The 17883-nt window shown below is 43.7% G+C and overlaps 1 protein-coding gene across 1 annotated transcript in view; it reads left to right on the top strand.

Moving 5' to 3' along the window:
• LOC309365606 (aldehyde oxidase 3-like) overlaps positions 1 to 17883 on the top strand; it is a 64973-nt gene that overhangs the window by 13821 nt on the left and 33269 nt on the right. Inside the window, exons 8-17 of the mRNA XM_081903796.1 lie at positions 1228 to 1308; positions 2473 to 2617; positions 3991 to 4083; positions 6546 to 6697; positions 8699 to 8792; positions 10359 to 10468; positions 12791 to 12975; positions 14115 to 14277; positions 15238 to 15330; positions 17522 to 17691. Of these exons, the coding sequence (XP_081759922.1) occupies positions 1228 to 1308; positions 2473 to 2617; positions 3991 to 4083; positions 6546 to 6697; positions 8699 to 8792; positions 10359 to 10468; positions 12791 to 12975; positions 14115 to 14277; positions 15238 to 15330; positions 17522 to 17691 (1286 nt within the window). The remainder of the gene's footprint in view (positions 1 to 1227; positions 1309 to 2472; positions 2618 to 3990; positions 4084 to 6545; positions 6698 to 8698; positions 8793 to 10358; positions 10469 to 12790; positions 12976 to 14114; positions 14278 to 15237; positions 15331 to 17521; positions 17692 to 17883) is intronic.

Here is a 17883-nt window from a genome sequence, read left to right as displayed (position 1 = left end):
CCAGATCTGTAAAACTTGGAGCGTATAAACATCGCTTTCAGAGGGTGAGGTGGCTTAGATACCTTCTCATTCACCCAAGTTAAATCTTATTAGACTAGCTCTGACCTGCAGTGGGTATGTACACAGGACGTGTAACATGATAGGTGAGTGGAAACATTTTCGGTTGTCAGCGTTTCCCTCTACTCTTCTATTACTGTTTTGCAATAAGGCAAGTTTTGGCAAAGAGGATTTGTGCCATCTTCATAATCCTTTCATCAGCTTTGTGATGAGTGTGAAGGTCAAGAAGGGTTTAAATGGAGCTTGTGTTTCTTACACAACAGTGAAATATAATCACCACACCCTTGTGCAACATTGCAGAGGAAGCTCTAAACCTGCTTAACTATCTGGGTGTTTGCTAAGCAAAATCTTCAATTGGCAGTGGACTACTCTAAAGAGCTTTGGTTATTTGTGTTTTAAAATAGGGATTAATGCCATTTGAGGAGAAATGCTTTTATAATGCGTTTACAAAAAAGAAGAAGAAGAGTAGAGCATGTTATGTTCCAAATAATTAAATGATGGTGACATCGTTCAAACAAAGGTCATCCACAATGTGATTTTATTTCCTATCAATCCCAATTTGAGGCCCGCTGAACATATGCCTGATCTGCATTGTCTATGGAGGCCTGCTTCACAAATTCAGGACAACCAAATTGCTCCCTTTTCTGAATCATGAAAATGTAATGTAATGCTTTGTAATGTTTACAAAGCATCCCCTCAAAACCAGCACCGAAGCACAGATCACCTCTTATGGCCACAGATGTGTTTGGTGATTTGTTGGTGCTTTTGTTGTTCATGAAGATCTGTGCCTTGGATCAATGGTTTTGACTTGCTCGTAAGCACAAGATCTATGGGTTTTTGGTTGTTTTTTACTATGCTGCCTACCATTATAACCTTTATTTGATGTTGCAAGATCCATTTTAATTCTCCTGGGCTGGACTTTTGCCAATACTATTTTGAACAGCAAATATGTGTCTGACTGAGTTTTGTCTCCTTATGTCTGTATTTGGGTCCAGGGGGAGTGGGGAAAGAAACAACCAGATGGGGGTGTCGCCTACAGCACTCCCTTAAAAAAACTTTTAAAATGGGCTCATGGGCCCCACATTTTTGGCCACTGCTACAGGTACATTATACCCTTCTTTTCCACTTCCTGTGCATGCTAATATTAAGCCTTCTTTTCTTTTCCTATAGATGTGCTCAGGTCTATGCAAGCCTGAAAGATTTCATCCCATTGACCCAACCCAGGATTATATATTTCCTCCTGAACTAATGGTAGGAGAAATTTGTTCATGACTGTTGTGAAGGAGTCTATAATAGACTGTGTGTGAGTGTTTGCATATTGTTACAAAGTTTGCATGACACCCCTAATATTTGCTGAGTGGTAGCAAGATTCCAGTGGGTTCTAAGCACTCACTCGGGGTTGTGTTTCCCCAACACACTTACCCGACCCCCACCTGCTTACCAGCTATCCCCTGAAAATGCATCCCTCCTTCACTGGGGTTGCCAGAAGGATGAATGGGTTATTTTCCCCAATTGCCTGCTCATCATGGACTTCAGTCCTACTTGTTGTTGTTGTTTAGTCGTTTAGTTGTGTCCGACTCTTCATGACCCCATGGACCAGAGCAAGCCAGGCACTTCTGTCTTCCACTGCCTCCCGAAGTTTGGTCAAACTCATGCTGGTAGCTTCGAGGACATTGTCCAACCATCTCGTCCTCTGTCGTCCCCTTCTCCTTGTGCCCTCCATCTTTCCCAACATCAGGGTCTTTTCCAGGGAGTCTTCTCTTCTCATGAAGTGGCCAAAGTATTGGAGTCTCAGCTTCAGGATCCGTCCTTCCAGTGAGCACTCAGGGGTGATTTCCTTAAGAATGGATAGGTTTGATCTTCTTGCAGTCCATGGGACTCTCAAGAGTCTCCTCCAGCACCATAATTCAAAAGCATCAATTCTTCGGCGATCAGCCAACTTTATGGTCCAGCTTTCACTTCCATACATCACTACTGGGAAAACCATAGCTTTTACTATACAGACTTTTGTTGGCAAGGTGATGTCTCTACTCTAATCCTCTTTAACTAGAGTATAAAAAGACAGCAACTTCACATCTCTGTGAAGTTTTTCTATCGCTGCCACTTTGTCCCCCTAATCAACACTGTTGAAAACTCTCTGAAAATATTTTCTGGTTTTTTCTTACACACTTGTTTTTAAAGCCAGAAATTCTTGCAATTTTTAAATTACCGTAAACATAATCTCCTCTATGTTGTGGATGCACAAAACAACACTAACACGATAGTTTCTTACAAAGCTATCCTGGGAAGAGTGCTTAACACTTAACTGTAAGGTGTGGTTCAGGATTAAAGAGGGCTTGGTTCTCCTTGAAACAGCTATGTTTGCGTTTTGTTCATCCTTGTGCAATACTCTATCCATGTTGCTTTTCATCACAGAGATTGGCTGAAGAGAGCAAAGGAAAAACTCTGGTTTTCAATGGAGAGAGAACCACCTGGATTTCTCCCGTGTCTCTGCAAGAGCTTGTCAACCTGAAAGCCAACTACCCAGATGCACCTCTTGTTGTAGGAAATACAAGTGTAGGTATGTAAATGCAGCCCTGCTAATCACCCAATCAGCCCAGAGGTCACACAAATCATAGAATTGTGAATCGCTGTGGGTTAAACCACAGAGCCTAGGACTTGCCAATCAGAAGGTCGGCGGTTCAAATCCCCGTGACGGGGTGAGCTCCAGTTGCTCGGTCCCAGCTCCTGCCAACCTAGCAGTTCAAAAGCACGTCAAAGTGCATGTAGATAAATAGGTACTGCTCCTGCGGGAATGTAAATGGTGTTTCCGTGCGCTGCTCACCAGAAGCGGCTTAGTCATGCTGGTCACATGACCCGGAAGCTGTACGCTGGCTCCCTCGGCCAATAAAGCGAGATGAGCGCCGCAACCCCAGAGTCGGCCACGACTGGACCTAAAAGGGTCCCTTTGCCTTTACCTTTATGTCACTTTACCAGTCATGGTTTCCTCCAGATACTCTTTGGAGCTGTAGCTTACCCATGACAGAGCTGCAGTTACCAGAACCATTAAGAAACTACAGTTCCCAGCATTCTTTGGGAGAAGACATGTGCCTTGAAAATATGGTGTGGATGTGATCAAAGTGTGCATAGCATGAGGCAACATCTGCAAGGAAAGCTACTGAAAGTTTAAGATAAAATGAAGCTGCCGGCTTGACACCAAAACTTGACATACATCTATATACATGCATACGACTATACCTAGAGCAGGGGTCACCGACATGGTGCCCCCCTGATGTATCACATGACCAATGACCAGGGATAATGGGGGCTGTATGACAGCAAGCTTCTGGAGGGTAACACATTGGCTATTCCTGGTCTAGGCAATTGACTGTATTAGTAATATCACAGGAAATAGAAGCCTGATGTAGCGGTTGTCAATGTATTGAGTTGTTCATGGATTATGCAGAACACTTCAGGCTAAATTTGGTGATATGAGGTGACTCTAATAGTGAGGAGACTGCTGTATGCAGCAGAATAATGTAGCAGAATTCAGAATTGGTAGAATGGACTGTAATACTGTAGACGGCAGGTATGGAATCTGATTTTTGAATGCCTGCTGTGTAAAAAACAAAATCTCCCTGTACATATAAAATTAGCTCGTTGGGGCGAAACATACAAGCTGTTTTGGTAGGTTTAATCTTGCAAAGGGGGGTGGTTGTTTTTAATGCACGAGGCTGTTAAAAATGTGATTCTAACCTAGTTTGAGGGACTGACTAGATGTGACAGATATAGAGTGTGCATTGATTGGAGCCAAATCCTAGAGGCTAAGGTCCCTTTGCCCCCCCCCCAATAAAATATTTGAGGGAGCTGGTGCCCCCAAAAGTTGTTTCTGCCACCTTGCTTGTGGTCCTGCTTTATCTTTCTGATATCTCATTGTGATTTTGTCCCTTTTAGGACTTGATATGAAACTTCTTTCTGTCTATCATCCCGTTCTCCTTCATCCTACTAGGATCGCAGATCTGCATGTTACTGAAGTTGGAGACAGCGGTACGTCTCTAATCAGTCACTGGGGCCACTATTGGGGGTCAGTGTTTTAGCTCTTTGGGTGGTGATAAACTGTACTGAATGTACTGTACTACAATGATAAACAGCGTATGCATTGCCATTGTGAATATAGGCAAGTGATAATTCTTAACTTGTGGGCTTCGCTGAATAAGGTATTGCCTTCATACATTGAAGGATAGACCCATTGTCCCATAGCAATCATGGAACTAGTTGTGGCTAGCTTTTAAAACAATATGGATTTAAATAGGACTCGGCCCTTATTGACTTTGGCTAGACTAGGGCCATTGTGTCTGGATGGATGGATGCACACATCTTAGAGATACCATTTTCTCACCTATTGCTTGCATACATATTTAGCAGGCAATGTTTCACGTGTTATTTTGGTGTTATCTACATGGTTTATAGGGACACGGGTGGCGCTGTGGGTTAAACCACAGAGCCTAGGACTTGCTGATCAGAAGGTCGGTGGTTCGAATCCCTGCGATGGGGTGAGCTCCCATTGTTCGGTCCCTGCTCCTGCCAACCTAGCAGCTCAAAAGCACGTCCAAGTAGATAAATAGGTACCACGTCAAGTAGATAAATAGGTACCACTCTGGCGAGAAGGTAAACGGTGTTTCCGTGTGCTGCTCTGGTTTGCCAGAAGTGGCTTAGTCATGCTGGCCACATGACCCGGAAGCTGTACGCCGGCTCCCTTGGCCAATAAAGCGAGATGAGCACCACAACCCCAGAGTCGTCCGCGACTGGACTCAATGGTCAGGGGTGCCTTTACCTTTACATGGTTTATAAGTCAGGAGATAATACATACCCAAGATTCACTAGGATGAGGGAGTTAGGATCCTGTTTAGTCAGCTGGTTCCTAGTGCAACCAGGCTATGCTGGTGTGAGCCCCAGATCCTGGATCAGCTGGAGATCCCCTGGAATAAATCTTTCACCATGCATCAGCTAGCTCAGGTGAAACTGGTAGATTGTACTCTGGCAGAAACTCTGAAAAATAGGTGTTATTGGGTAGTTGTGGGAGGATTAATGGTGGATCCTAACTCCACCAAGCTCTGTCACATGACCTGGCAACCCGGCAGAACCTATGCAAGCAAAAAGGGTGTTGCAAACAAAACTTTATTTTAAAGGCTTGTTTCCACTCTGTGTGGCTTAGGCTAGCTTAGCCAGCAGTAGAGCTGCTCCTGAACAGAGTTTGAAATAGGGGTAATTTACACTTGCCTATCTTTAGCTGATGTACATTCCACATTCCCTCCAACTCTGTCTGGCTTCAACCCTATACATGCTCGCCTGGGGGCAGGCCCCACTTAACCCATTTGGATTTACTACTCAGTAGACACGCGGGTGGCGCTGTGGGTTAAACCACAGAGCCTAGGACTTGCCGATCAGAAGGTCAGCGGTTCGAATCCCCGTGACGGGGTGAGCTCCCGTTGCTCGGTCCCAGCTCCTGCCAACCTAGCAGTTCGAAAGCACGTCAAAGTGCAAGTAGATAAATAGGTACCGCTCCGGCGAGAAGGTAAATGGCATTTCCGTGCGCTGCTCTGGTTCACCAGAAGTGGCTTAGTCATGCTAGTCACATGACCCGGAAGCTGTACGCCGGCTCCCTCAGCCAATAAAGTGAGATGAGCGCCGCAACCCCAGAGTCGGCCACGACTGGACCTGATGGACAGGGGTCCCTTTACCTTTACCTTTAGACATGCATTGGATTGCATATACAGTGGTACCTTGGGTTACAGATGCTTCAGGTTACAGATGCTTCAGGTTACAGACTCGGCTAACCCAGAAATAGTACCTCGGGTTAGGAAATTTGTTTTAGGATGAGAACAGAAATCGTGCTCCGGCGGCGCAGTGGCAGCAGAAGGCTCCATTAGCTAAAGTGGTGCTTCAAGTTAAGAATAGTTTCAGGTTAAGAACAGACCTCCAGAACAAATTAAGTTCTTAACCCAAGGTACCACTGTATCAGTTATTTGCTGCCCCTTATCATGACAAATACCAACTCTGCCTGCGGACTGTGTGACTGTTTAAAAATGCCCACTTGTGCTCCCCCCCCCCTTGTGACGCAGGTGGCGCTGTGGGTAAAACCTCAGCGCCTAGGACTTGCCGATCGTATGGTCAGCAGTTCGAATCCCCGCGGTGGGGTGAGCTCCCGTTGTTTGGTCCCAGCTCCTGCCCACCTAGCAGTTTGAAAACACCCTTAAGTGCAAGTAGATAAATAGGTACCACTCCGGCTGGAAGGTAAACGGCGTTTCCGTGCACTGCGCTGGTGCTGGCTCGCCAGAGCAGCTTCGTCACGCTGGCCACGTGACCCGGAAGTGTCTCCGGACAGCGCTGGCCCCCGGTCTCTTAAGCAAGATGGGCACGCAGCCCTAGAGTCGGACACAACTGACCCGTACGGGCAGGGGTACCTTTACCTTTACCTTTACCCCCTTGTGAAAATTGCTTGGTTCCAGGGATCTTGATCGGTGCAGCAATCCATCTTGCTCAACTGAGGGACTTCTTATTAACCATCATCCCAGAACTCCCAATGGAAAAGTCAAAGATTTATGGTGTGCTGCTGAAGCAACTGAGGACCTTTGCTGGAGAACAAATTAGGAATTTGGCGGTAGGTTTCCCACCTTGCTTCCTTTGACCAGGTACAGATTACTCCCTGCCATGGCTTCACAGTTCTGCCCTCCATTCTCTCATAAATATTTGCACCCTATCCAATGCTCTGTCTGTACTGCTAAGCCATGGGCTTTCTTCCCCGTTGCTCCAGAACTATCAGGTGGATCACTAAGGGTGAACATTCGGCAATAAAGGAACAATGATGGGCTGGTGAAGGATGGATACACTTGTCTGTGTGAAGGACCCCACTCTGTCCCTACCATTGCTTGGGTCGTTATTGCTTTTACTCATCTTTCCCAGCCTTTGGAGGATAGACAACTGGCTGTGTGGTGCCTACTTCTATTTTTTTGTTTTTTTTAATTTTTTTAACTCAAAATTATAACAAATTATCCAAAAACATATCATCCTTGTCCCCCTCCCCATTTTTCCTCCCTCCCCCTCCCCCCCACAAAACCCACCCACCCCTCAGTTCCAGTCTTTGGTTTCTCTAAGAATGCTGTTTTCTGCATGTTACAAAGTTGTATAGATCCTCAAACTATTTAGCTGATTATTATCAATAAAAAGTTTGTGAATGTTTATTCAAAACCAGCCAAGGAGTCCAGTTCGCTTTGTTGCGTCTTCAAATACTTTGTAAAGGGTTCCCATTCATCCTTAAAGTCACAGTTATCCTTGTCCCATAGCTTATATGTCAGTTTTGCCAGGTCTGCATAGTCCATCAATTTTTCTTGCCATGATTCTTTAGTTGGGGTTTCTTCAGTCTTCTATCCTTGTGCTACCAGAACTCTCGTGGCCGTTATCGCATACATGAAGATGTTTTTCAACCTTTTTGGCAGGTCTTTCCCTACAATCCCCAACAACAACAACAACAATAATAATAATAATAAATTTTATTTATATCCCGCCCTCCCCAGCCGAAGCTGGGCTCAGGGCGGCTAACAACAATCAAAATAATCCAACATTCTAAAAACATTCATTATAAAATTAATTAAAATCAAATTAAGATCAAATTAATGGCAACCATCAAGCAAAATTCTGTGCAGATTGCCAGAGGAGGGGGTCAGGCTGTGCCCTGACCAAAGGTCTGGTGGAACAGCTCTGTCTTGCAGGCCCTGCGGAAAGATGTCAGGTCCCGCAGGGCCCTGGTGTCTTGTGACAGAGCGTTCCACCAGATTGGAGCTGTGGCCGAGAAAGCCCTGGCTCTAGGTTTTTTAACAAATGTTAAATGGAACATTTTCTTCAATTCGTTGTAAATCATTTCCCAAAATTTTTTAATTACCTTACAATCCCACCACATATGATAAAATGTTCCCTCCTTTGTGTGGTGCCTACTTCTAAACACACAAGATGTTGTTTTAGTGATTCACAAACCACCTGCCAGTCCAAATCAAAAAGTCCCAACTCTCTTACTGACAACAAGTCAGTGGAAAGATTTGCAAGTCTCTTTTTTTTTAAGGGACAAAGGGAAGCACTTAAGTGCCTCATTAGTACCAAGGCACACAGAGTGGTCACCTCCCATCAGATTTATATATCCCATTGATGTTGTCTCTATATCATTTTCCTCTGTTGTTAATCTCAGTTTTCCAAAGCTGGTTTTCATTTTAAAAAGTAAGGAAAACAAGACCTGCATAGTTTGTCCTCTCCTGTTTAAATAAATAATGATTTTTAAAACTTTGCTGGCTTAAGATCCAGGGCTTGAATCCAGCTGAGGCTGCATACACAATATACCTCTAAAACACATGCTAAGCACATTTCCCTCTTCAAAGAATTCTGGGCACTGGAGTTTGTTAAGGGACACTGGGAATTGTAACTCTGTGACCAGCAAACTACAGCACCCAGAATCCTTTGAGAGGGGAAATTGGGTTGTTTTTTAACCATTTGAGGTTGTGTTTTTTTACAGTCAAGCAATGTATAAATTTTAAGAAATAATAAATAAAGGATATAATGATAATATAGGTATATGCAATTTAGTAGTAGTAACAGTGATATCATTGTTCATTAGTCTTTAGGAGGGCATATTGTGAGCAGAGGATCGACCTGGGATCTGAACCCCGTCCTGGCAGCTGGGAACGCGCTTCTCAATCTGGTATCAATAGGTAAAAGGCAATGTAAAAGACATTTCTGCACTGGGTAGTTTGATCAAAATGTACACAATGAAATAACAGTTAAAAATACAAATGGTGAGCGAATCAAGTGACTAGGAACTTTTTCTGCTCTTATAAACTGTTAATAAGAAACCTTTAGACACTTTGATCAACAGTAACATAGCATCTAGTACAGGAAGTATTTTCCAATGATTTATTGGTAAACATAGATCCTATATTCTAGGACAGGGGTCAACAAACCACAGGGGGCTGGTCCACTGTCTCTCAGAACTTGTGGAGGGCCAGACTATATTTGGGGGGGGGGGAATGAACGAATTCCTATGCCCCACAAATAACCCAGAGATGCATTTTAAATAAAAGCACACATTCTACTCATGTAAAAACACGCTGATTCCCATCCATGGGCTGGATTTAGAAGGCGATTGGGCCGGAGCCGGCCCCCGGGCCTTAGTTTACCTACCCATGTTCTAGGGACTGTGAACTACCTGTTTCTTGTTTGAGCTGAGAATTACCATATTTTTCGCTCCATAGGGCGCACCGGACCATAGGGCGCACCTAGTTTTTAGGGGGGGAAATAAAGAAAAAAAATTCCGCCGACCCCAGCCCCCAGAACAGGCAGCTATCCGCAAGCCTTCCGAGCGCAGCGGGAACTCCTGCTGCACTCAGAAGGCTTGCAGATAGCTGCCTGGAGCCCCGGGAGTGCAGCGGGAGTTGGCGCTGCGCTCCCCGGGCTTCAGGCTTCAGGCTGCTTTCCGCAAGCCTTCGGAGCCGACCCCTCCCGCTCTCCAGGCTTCAGCGAAAGCCTGCATTCGCTCCATAGGACACACACACATTTCCCCTTCATTTTTGGAGGGGGAAAAGTGTGTCCTATAGAGCGAAAAATACGGTATTAGGAGACCCTTACCAGAGCTAGCACCTTTAACAAACGACAGCTCCCAGGATACTTTAGGGAAGCTGTGGCTATTAAAGCGGTACAAGAATGCTTTAAACAGATGGTGTGGATGTGATTCAATTTCATAATAGTGGGGAGGGGGTGAGAATAAAATCATGTCCTAATAGCAGAAGTCATTGGGAGACTGCAGAATCCTTACTTTCCTTCCCCCTGGTTTCTCTTATGACTATGATGAGAGAGAGAGAGAGGAAACCTACTAACTGATGTTCTGTTACTATGGCAAAATGCAGGGTGGTGTGTTATTACATGAAGTCTATGATATATATCATATTGCCCAAGAAGACAATATATAATAATAAACAAGTGGAAGTCCATTGTATTTATCAACGACAAATGCCAACTGACAAGTGTGCAGGTTTGATCTTGCAAAGTTCTGAGCAATACTACCTTGGCTACAAATTGGGAACATCTGAAATGGCTAAAATTATTTATAGCTGTCGGCACCCTTCATACAAATCTTTCTGTCGGGTAAATCAGCCATTGAAGAGGGCCAGTTCTGCCTCAGAGCTTGAATAGATGCAGGGGTAATTTTCTCTTGCATGGGACAGATAAAATCAGTATCTGTTAAGAGCTCATTGTCTAAAGACTATTATTTCCTCTATCAGATGGATCACGACAGATTCCCTTGAATGATGAATTCCTCGCGGGCTTGCCACAGGCAGACCTTTCACCAAGAGAGGTTATAGTCTCTGTTTTTATCCCTTTCTCCAAGGAAGTAAGTTGTGTGTTTGTTTGTTTGTGTCTGTATGTTTTCCTCCCCACCCCTCCGAACACAAGATGCTTTCTGCACCGTGGAACACTTACGTTGGGCAAGACAATATTTGTATCAAAATCTCAACATAAATTAGTCCATGCAGGCACATAAATGGCAGGTCAACACATTGCTGGAGAGAGAGGCAACATATTTCCAAATATTTCCAAATATTCATCTACCAGTAAAAAATCACATGTAAATTACCTAGGGATCGGTGAAAGACACATTGCTCCCTGTTGCTCATTTATTTGTTTATTATATTTATCATCTGGTTTTCAGTTAGAAAATAGACACTTCAAATGGCCTACACCCTATAACAATTAAAATCCTACACAAAGTTCACAGACAGAACAAAATAGTCATACTTCACTAAATCAATATGCCAATACATAAAAAGCATGCATTGAAACAGTCAATAAAGCTGCATTTAATAAAATGGGTAGTCTTCTCAAAATATATTCAGGGGTCTGGGAACAGAGAGAGCAACATTTTTTAAAAAAATTGAAACTCTTGAGTCCCTTTCGCTCTCACTTGGATTCAACCTTCCGACTCTACAATTCTATGATTCCGTGATTCTGTATTAGCTCTGGAAAGTTCAGATCAGTTTATTTCTTACTAGAATTTGCATATAACAAATTCCTCAAGCATGTCTCGATGCGCAAACTCATTAACTTTTGTCCCACTGGGCTAAACCTGTGTGCAGTATTGATTGCATATGTGCCATGGGTAGTAATATTTCCTTCACCAGTAAGCAGCCACATTGCCGTCCCCATCTCTCTAGAGCAGCTTTCCTCCACCTGATGCCCTTGGGATGTTGGACTACAACTCTCATCCCTGACTAGGCTGGTGCTGATGGGAACTTTAGATCAAAACATCTGGAGACTGAGAAGGGCTGCTGTAGATGAATGATATCCAGATTTCTTGGATGGCTGAATGGCCCATGTGATGCCATATTTATCAACTCCCTTCTTTAATCCACTCCCATATAGCAAGAATGAAATGACAACTGAGTGTGGTTGACAGGAGGTATAGTCTATATCAGGCACGTCCAATTCCAAAGAGACAGTGATCTTCTCCCACTATTTAAAAAAGCTGGCAGTGATCTACCCATTGTCATTGCCAAGAATTGTTGATCTTTTTTTGGGAAGGGATGGTCAGAGTTGTTGTTCTTTTGGGGAAGGTGACCCAGAGTTCTTGAGCTTTTCAGGGGGATCGATCAGGAGCACCCCGGAGATCCCACAATTTACCTGGAACACCCCTGCGATCTACCATTAGATCATAATCTACCATGCCTTTAAAGACATGGATATTAACAACCAACCACATGTGCATTGGGGCGTGGGTGGCGCTGTGGGTTAAACCACAGAGCCTAGGACTTGCTGATCAGAAGGTCGGCGGTTCGAATCCCCGCGATGGGGTGAACTCCCGTTGCTCAGTCCCAGCTCCTGCCAACCTAGCAGTTTGAAAGCACGTCAAAGTGCAAGTAGATAAATAGGTACTGCTCCAGTGGGAAGGTAAACAGCATTTCAGTGCGCTGCTCTGGTTCGCCAGAAGCGACTTAGTCATGCTGGCCACATGACCCGGAAGCTGTACGCCGGTCTCCCTTGGCCAATAAAGCGAGATGAGCGCCGCAACCCCAGAGATGGTCACGACTGGACCTAATGGTCAGGGGTCCCTTTACCTTTTTACATGTGCATTGCCCTATGAGCTAGGATGGCAACATCTTCCCAACGAGTTTATGATGTAGTCTATTGTTTGGCACATATGTGTATGATGATTGAAGGTGACAATCTGTCAGGGTGAAATTACACATTACATTGTTCATATGCCTTTAAAAAGCATTCTTAAACTGGCCACTTTCATTTTGAGGAAAATCAATTTTGGGACTCCAATTTGAAATAGATCCTTGATCTTGATCAGGGCCCTGCAATGTCCCACAACAAAATTCTCCCCTGTCAGCTGCTTTACTCCTGAATGTGTTTCTTGTACTGTAGTAAACTGTACGCATTTAAGGGCTAACAATTGCCTGTGAAGAGAGCAGTTTTCAGAGGGAAACAGGAACAGGACCCAGACTGGGAACACATTCCAGACTGAAGCTTTCCACATGTTATTTCCTTCCAAAATAAAAGTGGCAACTACACTTTTTATAAAGAATAATGTAACATGTAATTTGACCCTTAATTACTGTTTCATGGAAGTCTCTTTATGTATAATGTCACCCTACAGCTACTAGCATGATGAGGGCAGTAAAATAACCCAATTTCTGTTTCTTCCATCTGCCAGGATGAATTTGTGTCAGCATTCCGGCAGGCTGAGCGCCGAAAAAATGCATTGTCTGTGACAAATTCTTCAATGAGAGTCCTTTTCCAGCCAGGCACTGGTGTCATCGAGGACATGGCTATTTTATATGGTGGCATTGGTCCTACCACAGTGAGCGCAAGAAATACCTGTCAGAAGCTCATTGGAAGGTACATTGACATTATATAGGAATAGCTGTTTCTTGCTTTTGGAGGAGCTTGGGGCAGAATCTAGAAGCTAGGAAAATTAAACTCTCTCTGTACTTAAACCTTGTCTGCAAGTAGTAATGAAAAACTTTTTCTTTTATAAGGTGGGCAAATGTCTTCATTTCAAAATTGGTTTATATCATGTCAGAATACTGCTCTTAAAAACTAACAAACAAAAGCACCTCTCCAACATTTCACCAAACCACACTGGAGTGGAAGTGGAGAAGAATTGCAATTTCTGTGAATACGAATTTGGGATAAAATTTAAGAGAACAATTATACATATCAGTTTTCTGGGAATTTTTTTCATTCTGTGGGCCCAGGGAATTGTAGGACTGGATGTCATGTACGGTAATTCAGTCCCCTGAACTGCCCAGCCTTCAGTTTCTCCCTAAGGTTCCAGGGCAGGTTACAACATTAATACACCATGTTAAATAAAACAAAACCTTCCACACTCTTACGTATTTGGGTTAAGATTTAGGGAAGTTTTTAATATTTAGTGCTGTATTGTTTTTAACACTCAATTGGGAGCTGCCTGGAGTGGTTGGGGAAACCCAGCCAGGTGGGCAGGGTATAAATAATAAATTATTATTATTATTATTATTATTATTATTATTATTATTATTAAGATGACACAAATCTTAACTGCATCGTTCCTTATTAGTCAAGTCGTGACCTATGTACATCTTCATATCCTGCTTGTGAGTTTCTCAAGTCATCTAATCTGACTGGTCACTGTTAGAAACTGATTGTTCTGATCAACGACTTTAAGTATTTTATCCATATGTTCCTAATGCTCACTTTGGATGATGTAGGCTGAGTCACCAGCACCAATGTCCTGTTCTTCCATATTAAGATTAGCTATGACTGGCTCATATTATGCAATCTATTTTCCTACCGTATAAAGGACCTATTTTGAATAATATTATTTATCAGTTCCTGAGAAACCTGAGTTTTCTTGTGGCAAAGTGTACTTCATTATCAAAGTCACTTTAATAAACGCATTTGGAAACCTTTTTCTCCTCACCCCTTCAAAACTCTGCATATACATATCTATCGTTTGCTAAAATAAACTTATTTGGTTGTATTATTTCTCCCCCCAGCAACTGGGATGAAGAGATGCTGAATGAAGCTTGCAGGCTAATTCTTGAAGAAATCATCCTCTCTCCTTCAGCCCCAGGCGCAAAAGTGGAATACAGACGAACCCTGCTTGTCAGCTTCTTCTTCAGATTTTATCTGCAAGTCCTACAAGGTTTAAAGAACATGGTAAATAACACCCCAAAGAACAAAGTAGGGCAATAACTTTAAGAGTGTCACAAAATGGCGCCCAAGTCTTCAGGGTTCTCCAGAGCTCTTCATCAGGCTGGGTATTAAGCAAAGGTGGGGAGAAAATAATAATCACCTTTCCTATTTGAGTAGAAAGCCTTATACCTTTCCTCTCCAGTCTCCAGCAGCTGTTCACTCAATTCCCAAAAGCTATGTGGTATGGGAAATAGCTCTTCTGTAAATCAAGCTGATATTAAAGGCACAAGAGCAAGTCTGGCCTTATTTTGGGGGTAAGCAGTATGTAATTGAGCTAGGTACATATTCACATGATGCTTATGGCACACATGCCTCTGAATACAAGAGGCTTGCAACACATATAAGGGGGTGCCATTGTCTTGCCTACTTTCCCTAGGCACCCAGTTGGCCACTATGAGAACAGAATTCTGGACCAGATGGACCTTTTGTCTGATCCAACGAGGCTTCTCTTCTGTTCACTATAAGTGGATAAGAAATAAACTATCCCTCCTCTTAAAAACAATCTTCCTCCTACTTTCCTGCCTCTACCAAAGATCCTTGTTTCCATTAACAATTTTTACACACCGTTTTTTCTGCACCTATGTAGAAAAATTGTCTTACATACAGCAGGCTTTTCTTCCTATGTAACAGATGCCATGCTGTTTTCATTCAGCCAGTGCTTCATGTTGGCTCGAATACAACTTTTTACAAAAATTAAAAAGTTTGTTAAGATGTTATAAGTGGAGATTTTGCTACATGACTGGAAACCCCCCCACACACATGTGTAGAAAGGACACACCAGAAGTAGTTGTGCAAGTCATATCTTAATTTGAGCACCCTGGTAGTACATATTTGGGCAATGAATTACCATTATATGGTTGCTTGCCCCTGAAGAATTTATTGGGGGAAATTGATGTAATATATAATTAATTTGTCTTCCCACAGAATCCATCTAAGTATCCTGACTTGCCAAAGAAATACGCCAGTGCTTTAGGCGAGTTCCGTGAGAAACCACCTCAGGGTATGCAAATATACCAGGTCAGTGAGGTTGTTTTCATTGCTTTTCATCATCTAACATTAACATTCCTGTCAATGCTATCATGTTAACCCACACTTCTCCAAGTATAACGGGTTGTATTCAACTGAGATCTACTCAGAGTAGGCCCACTGAAATTAATGCTTCTAAGTTACTCATGGAGGACGCGGGTGGCGCTGTGGGTTAAACCACAGAGCCTAGGACTTGCTGATCAGAAGGTCGGCGGTTCGAATCCCCGCGATGGGGTGAGCTCCTATTGTTCGGTCCCTGCTCTTGCCAACCTAGCAGTTTGAAAGCATGTCAAAGTGCAAGTAGATAAATAGGTACCACTCTGGCGGGAAGGTAAACGGCATTTCCATGCGCTGCTCTGGTTCGCCAGAAGCGGTTTAGTCATGCTGGCCACGTGACCCGGAAGCTGTCTGCGGACAAACGCCGGCTCCCTCGGCCAATAAAGCGAGATGAGCGCCGCAACCCCAGAGTCAGTCACGACTGGACCTAATGGTCAGGGGTCCTTACCTTTAAGTTACTCATATCCTTTAAGTTCAATAGGTCTAGTCTTAGTACTTAGCATGGCTTACCACCCAGTGATCTGTGACTTAGCTAATTGATTAAGTGGTTTACACCAGTAAAAATATAAAACAAAGCAATAGAATACAAATCAGGTATAATGAAAACAATTCCTTGACTCCGACACACAGAAGAAAAATCATCATGACATTGTTGTTCAATTCCATAAAATTCCAGCTGTGAAAAAGCAACAAACAAATCTTCAGCTCAGCCCACCTCCAAAAACATGCCAGAAGAGGTGTGTCTTGACCTGTTTCCTAAATGAGTATAGGGAAGTGGCCAGACGCACCCCCAGTGGGGAATTACATAGATGCAAAGCCACCATTGAAAAGGCCCTTTCCCAGGACTCTGTGCTATGTACTTCTCCCTGCACAGGAACCACTGCAGATCTCAAGGTATGGGCAAGCTTGGATGGGAGCAGTCATTCTCTCAGCTTCATGAGATCCAGGTCATTCAGGGATTTAAACAGAAGTGTAAGCACCTTGAATTGGGCCTGGAACTCAGCTGCCAACCAATGTAGCTGTTGTAAAATGGGGGTTATATGCACTCAAGCCACTGCCCCGACCAGCATCTGGCTGTCGTATTTTGCTCTAATTGCAGTTTATGGACCTTTTTCAAGGGCAGCCCCACACAGAGTACAATACAGGCGTCTATGACCGAGAACAATACAGTGGTGCCTCTGGTTGCGTACTTAATTCGTTCCAGAGGTCCGTTCTTAACCTGAAACTGTTCTTAACCTAATCCAGTAGTAAATTAGTATACATACATACATACATACATACATATAAATAAATCAGATCACCAAAAAACCAGGATCTCAGCAACAAAATGTCAACAGAGAACCAAGGAGACAGAATATCACTCTAAGCCCAAAGGCCCAGTGAAACACAATGCTTTTAAGGAGAGTCAGAAAACCTGCAGTATGGAAGCCCATATGAATCTCTTGAAGGGAGAGTTCCACAATCTAGACACTACTGCTAAAAAGATCCTGCCTGATGTAACCATTAATTGAACCACTGAAAGTGGTGGGACACAGAGCAGGGTCTCCGCTGATTATCTCAAGGATTAGGCAGATTCACGTGGCAGAAAGTTTTCCTCCATAATACCAAGGATACTGATTGAAAATGTTTACATATACTAACAGAAAATGTATATTTGGCCAACATGATTTAATAGCTTGACTGGTCCTCCTATATAAGCCAATATGGAATCGGAGCTTTGGGTACAGATAGTAACATGGTACAAGTTCTGGGCCCAACGTTCAGCCTGTACAAACTGAAATACAACCATGTTGTAACCATATAGTTTTCGTAGGATTTTCTGAGTAATACTCAGTAATCTAATGAACCGTCTGTACAGTGGTACCTCGGGTTAAGTACTTAATTCGTTCCGGAGGTCCGTTCTTAACCTGAAACTGTTCTTAACCTGAAGCACCACTTTAGCTAATGGGGCCTCCTGCTGCCGCTCTGCTGCCGGAGCACAATTTCTGTTCTCATCCTGAAGCAAAGTTCTTAACCTGAAGCACTATTTCTGGGTTAGTGGAGTCTGTAACCTGAAGCGTATGTAACTTGAAGCGTATGTAACCCGAGGTACCACTGTATAGTAAATGTCTCTACCATATGACAGGATGTAGATCCTCATCAGCCTCCTCAGGACCCAGTGGGGCGTCCCATCATACACCAGTCTGGTATTAAACATACCACCGGTGAAGCAGACTATGTCGACGACATGCCTCCAGAGGAAGGGCAGCTCTACATGGCTGTGGTTACCAGCACATGCGCCCACGCAAAGATTCTGTAAGTAACAAGAAGGAAAGTGCGTGAGGAAAGTGTGGCAGTAGAACATGGGTAAAGGTAAAGGGACCCCTGACCATTAGGTCCAGTCGTGACCCACTCTGGGGTTGCGGCACTCATCTCGCTTTATTGGCCAAGGGAGCCGGCGTACAGCTTCCAGGTCATGTGGCCAGCATGACTAAGCTGCTTCTGGCG

Source organism: Podarcis melisellensis (genome assembly GCF_964234715.1).
Source record: "Podarcis melisellensis genome assembly, chromosome: 1".
Taxonomy (NCBI): domain Eukaryota; kingdom Metazoa; phylum Chordata; class Lepidosauria; order Squamata; family Lacertidae; genus Podarcis; species Podarcis melisellensis.
The sequence above is the reverse complement of the archived record's forward strand: the minus strand, read 5'-3'. Positions and strand labels throughout refer to the sequence as shown.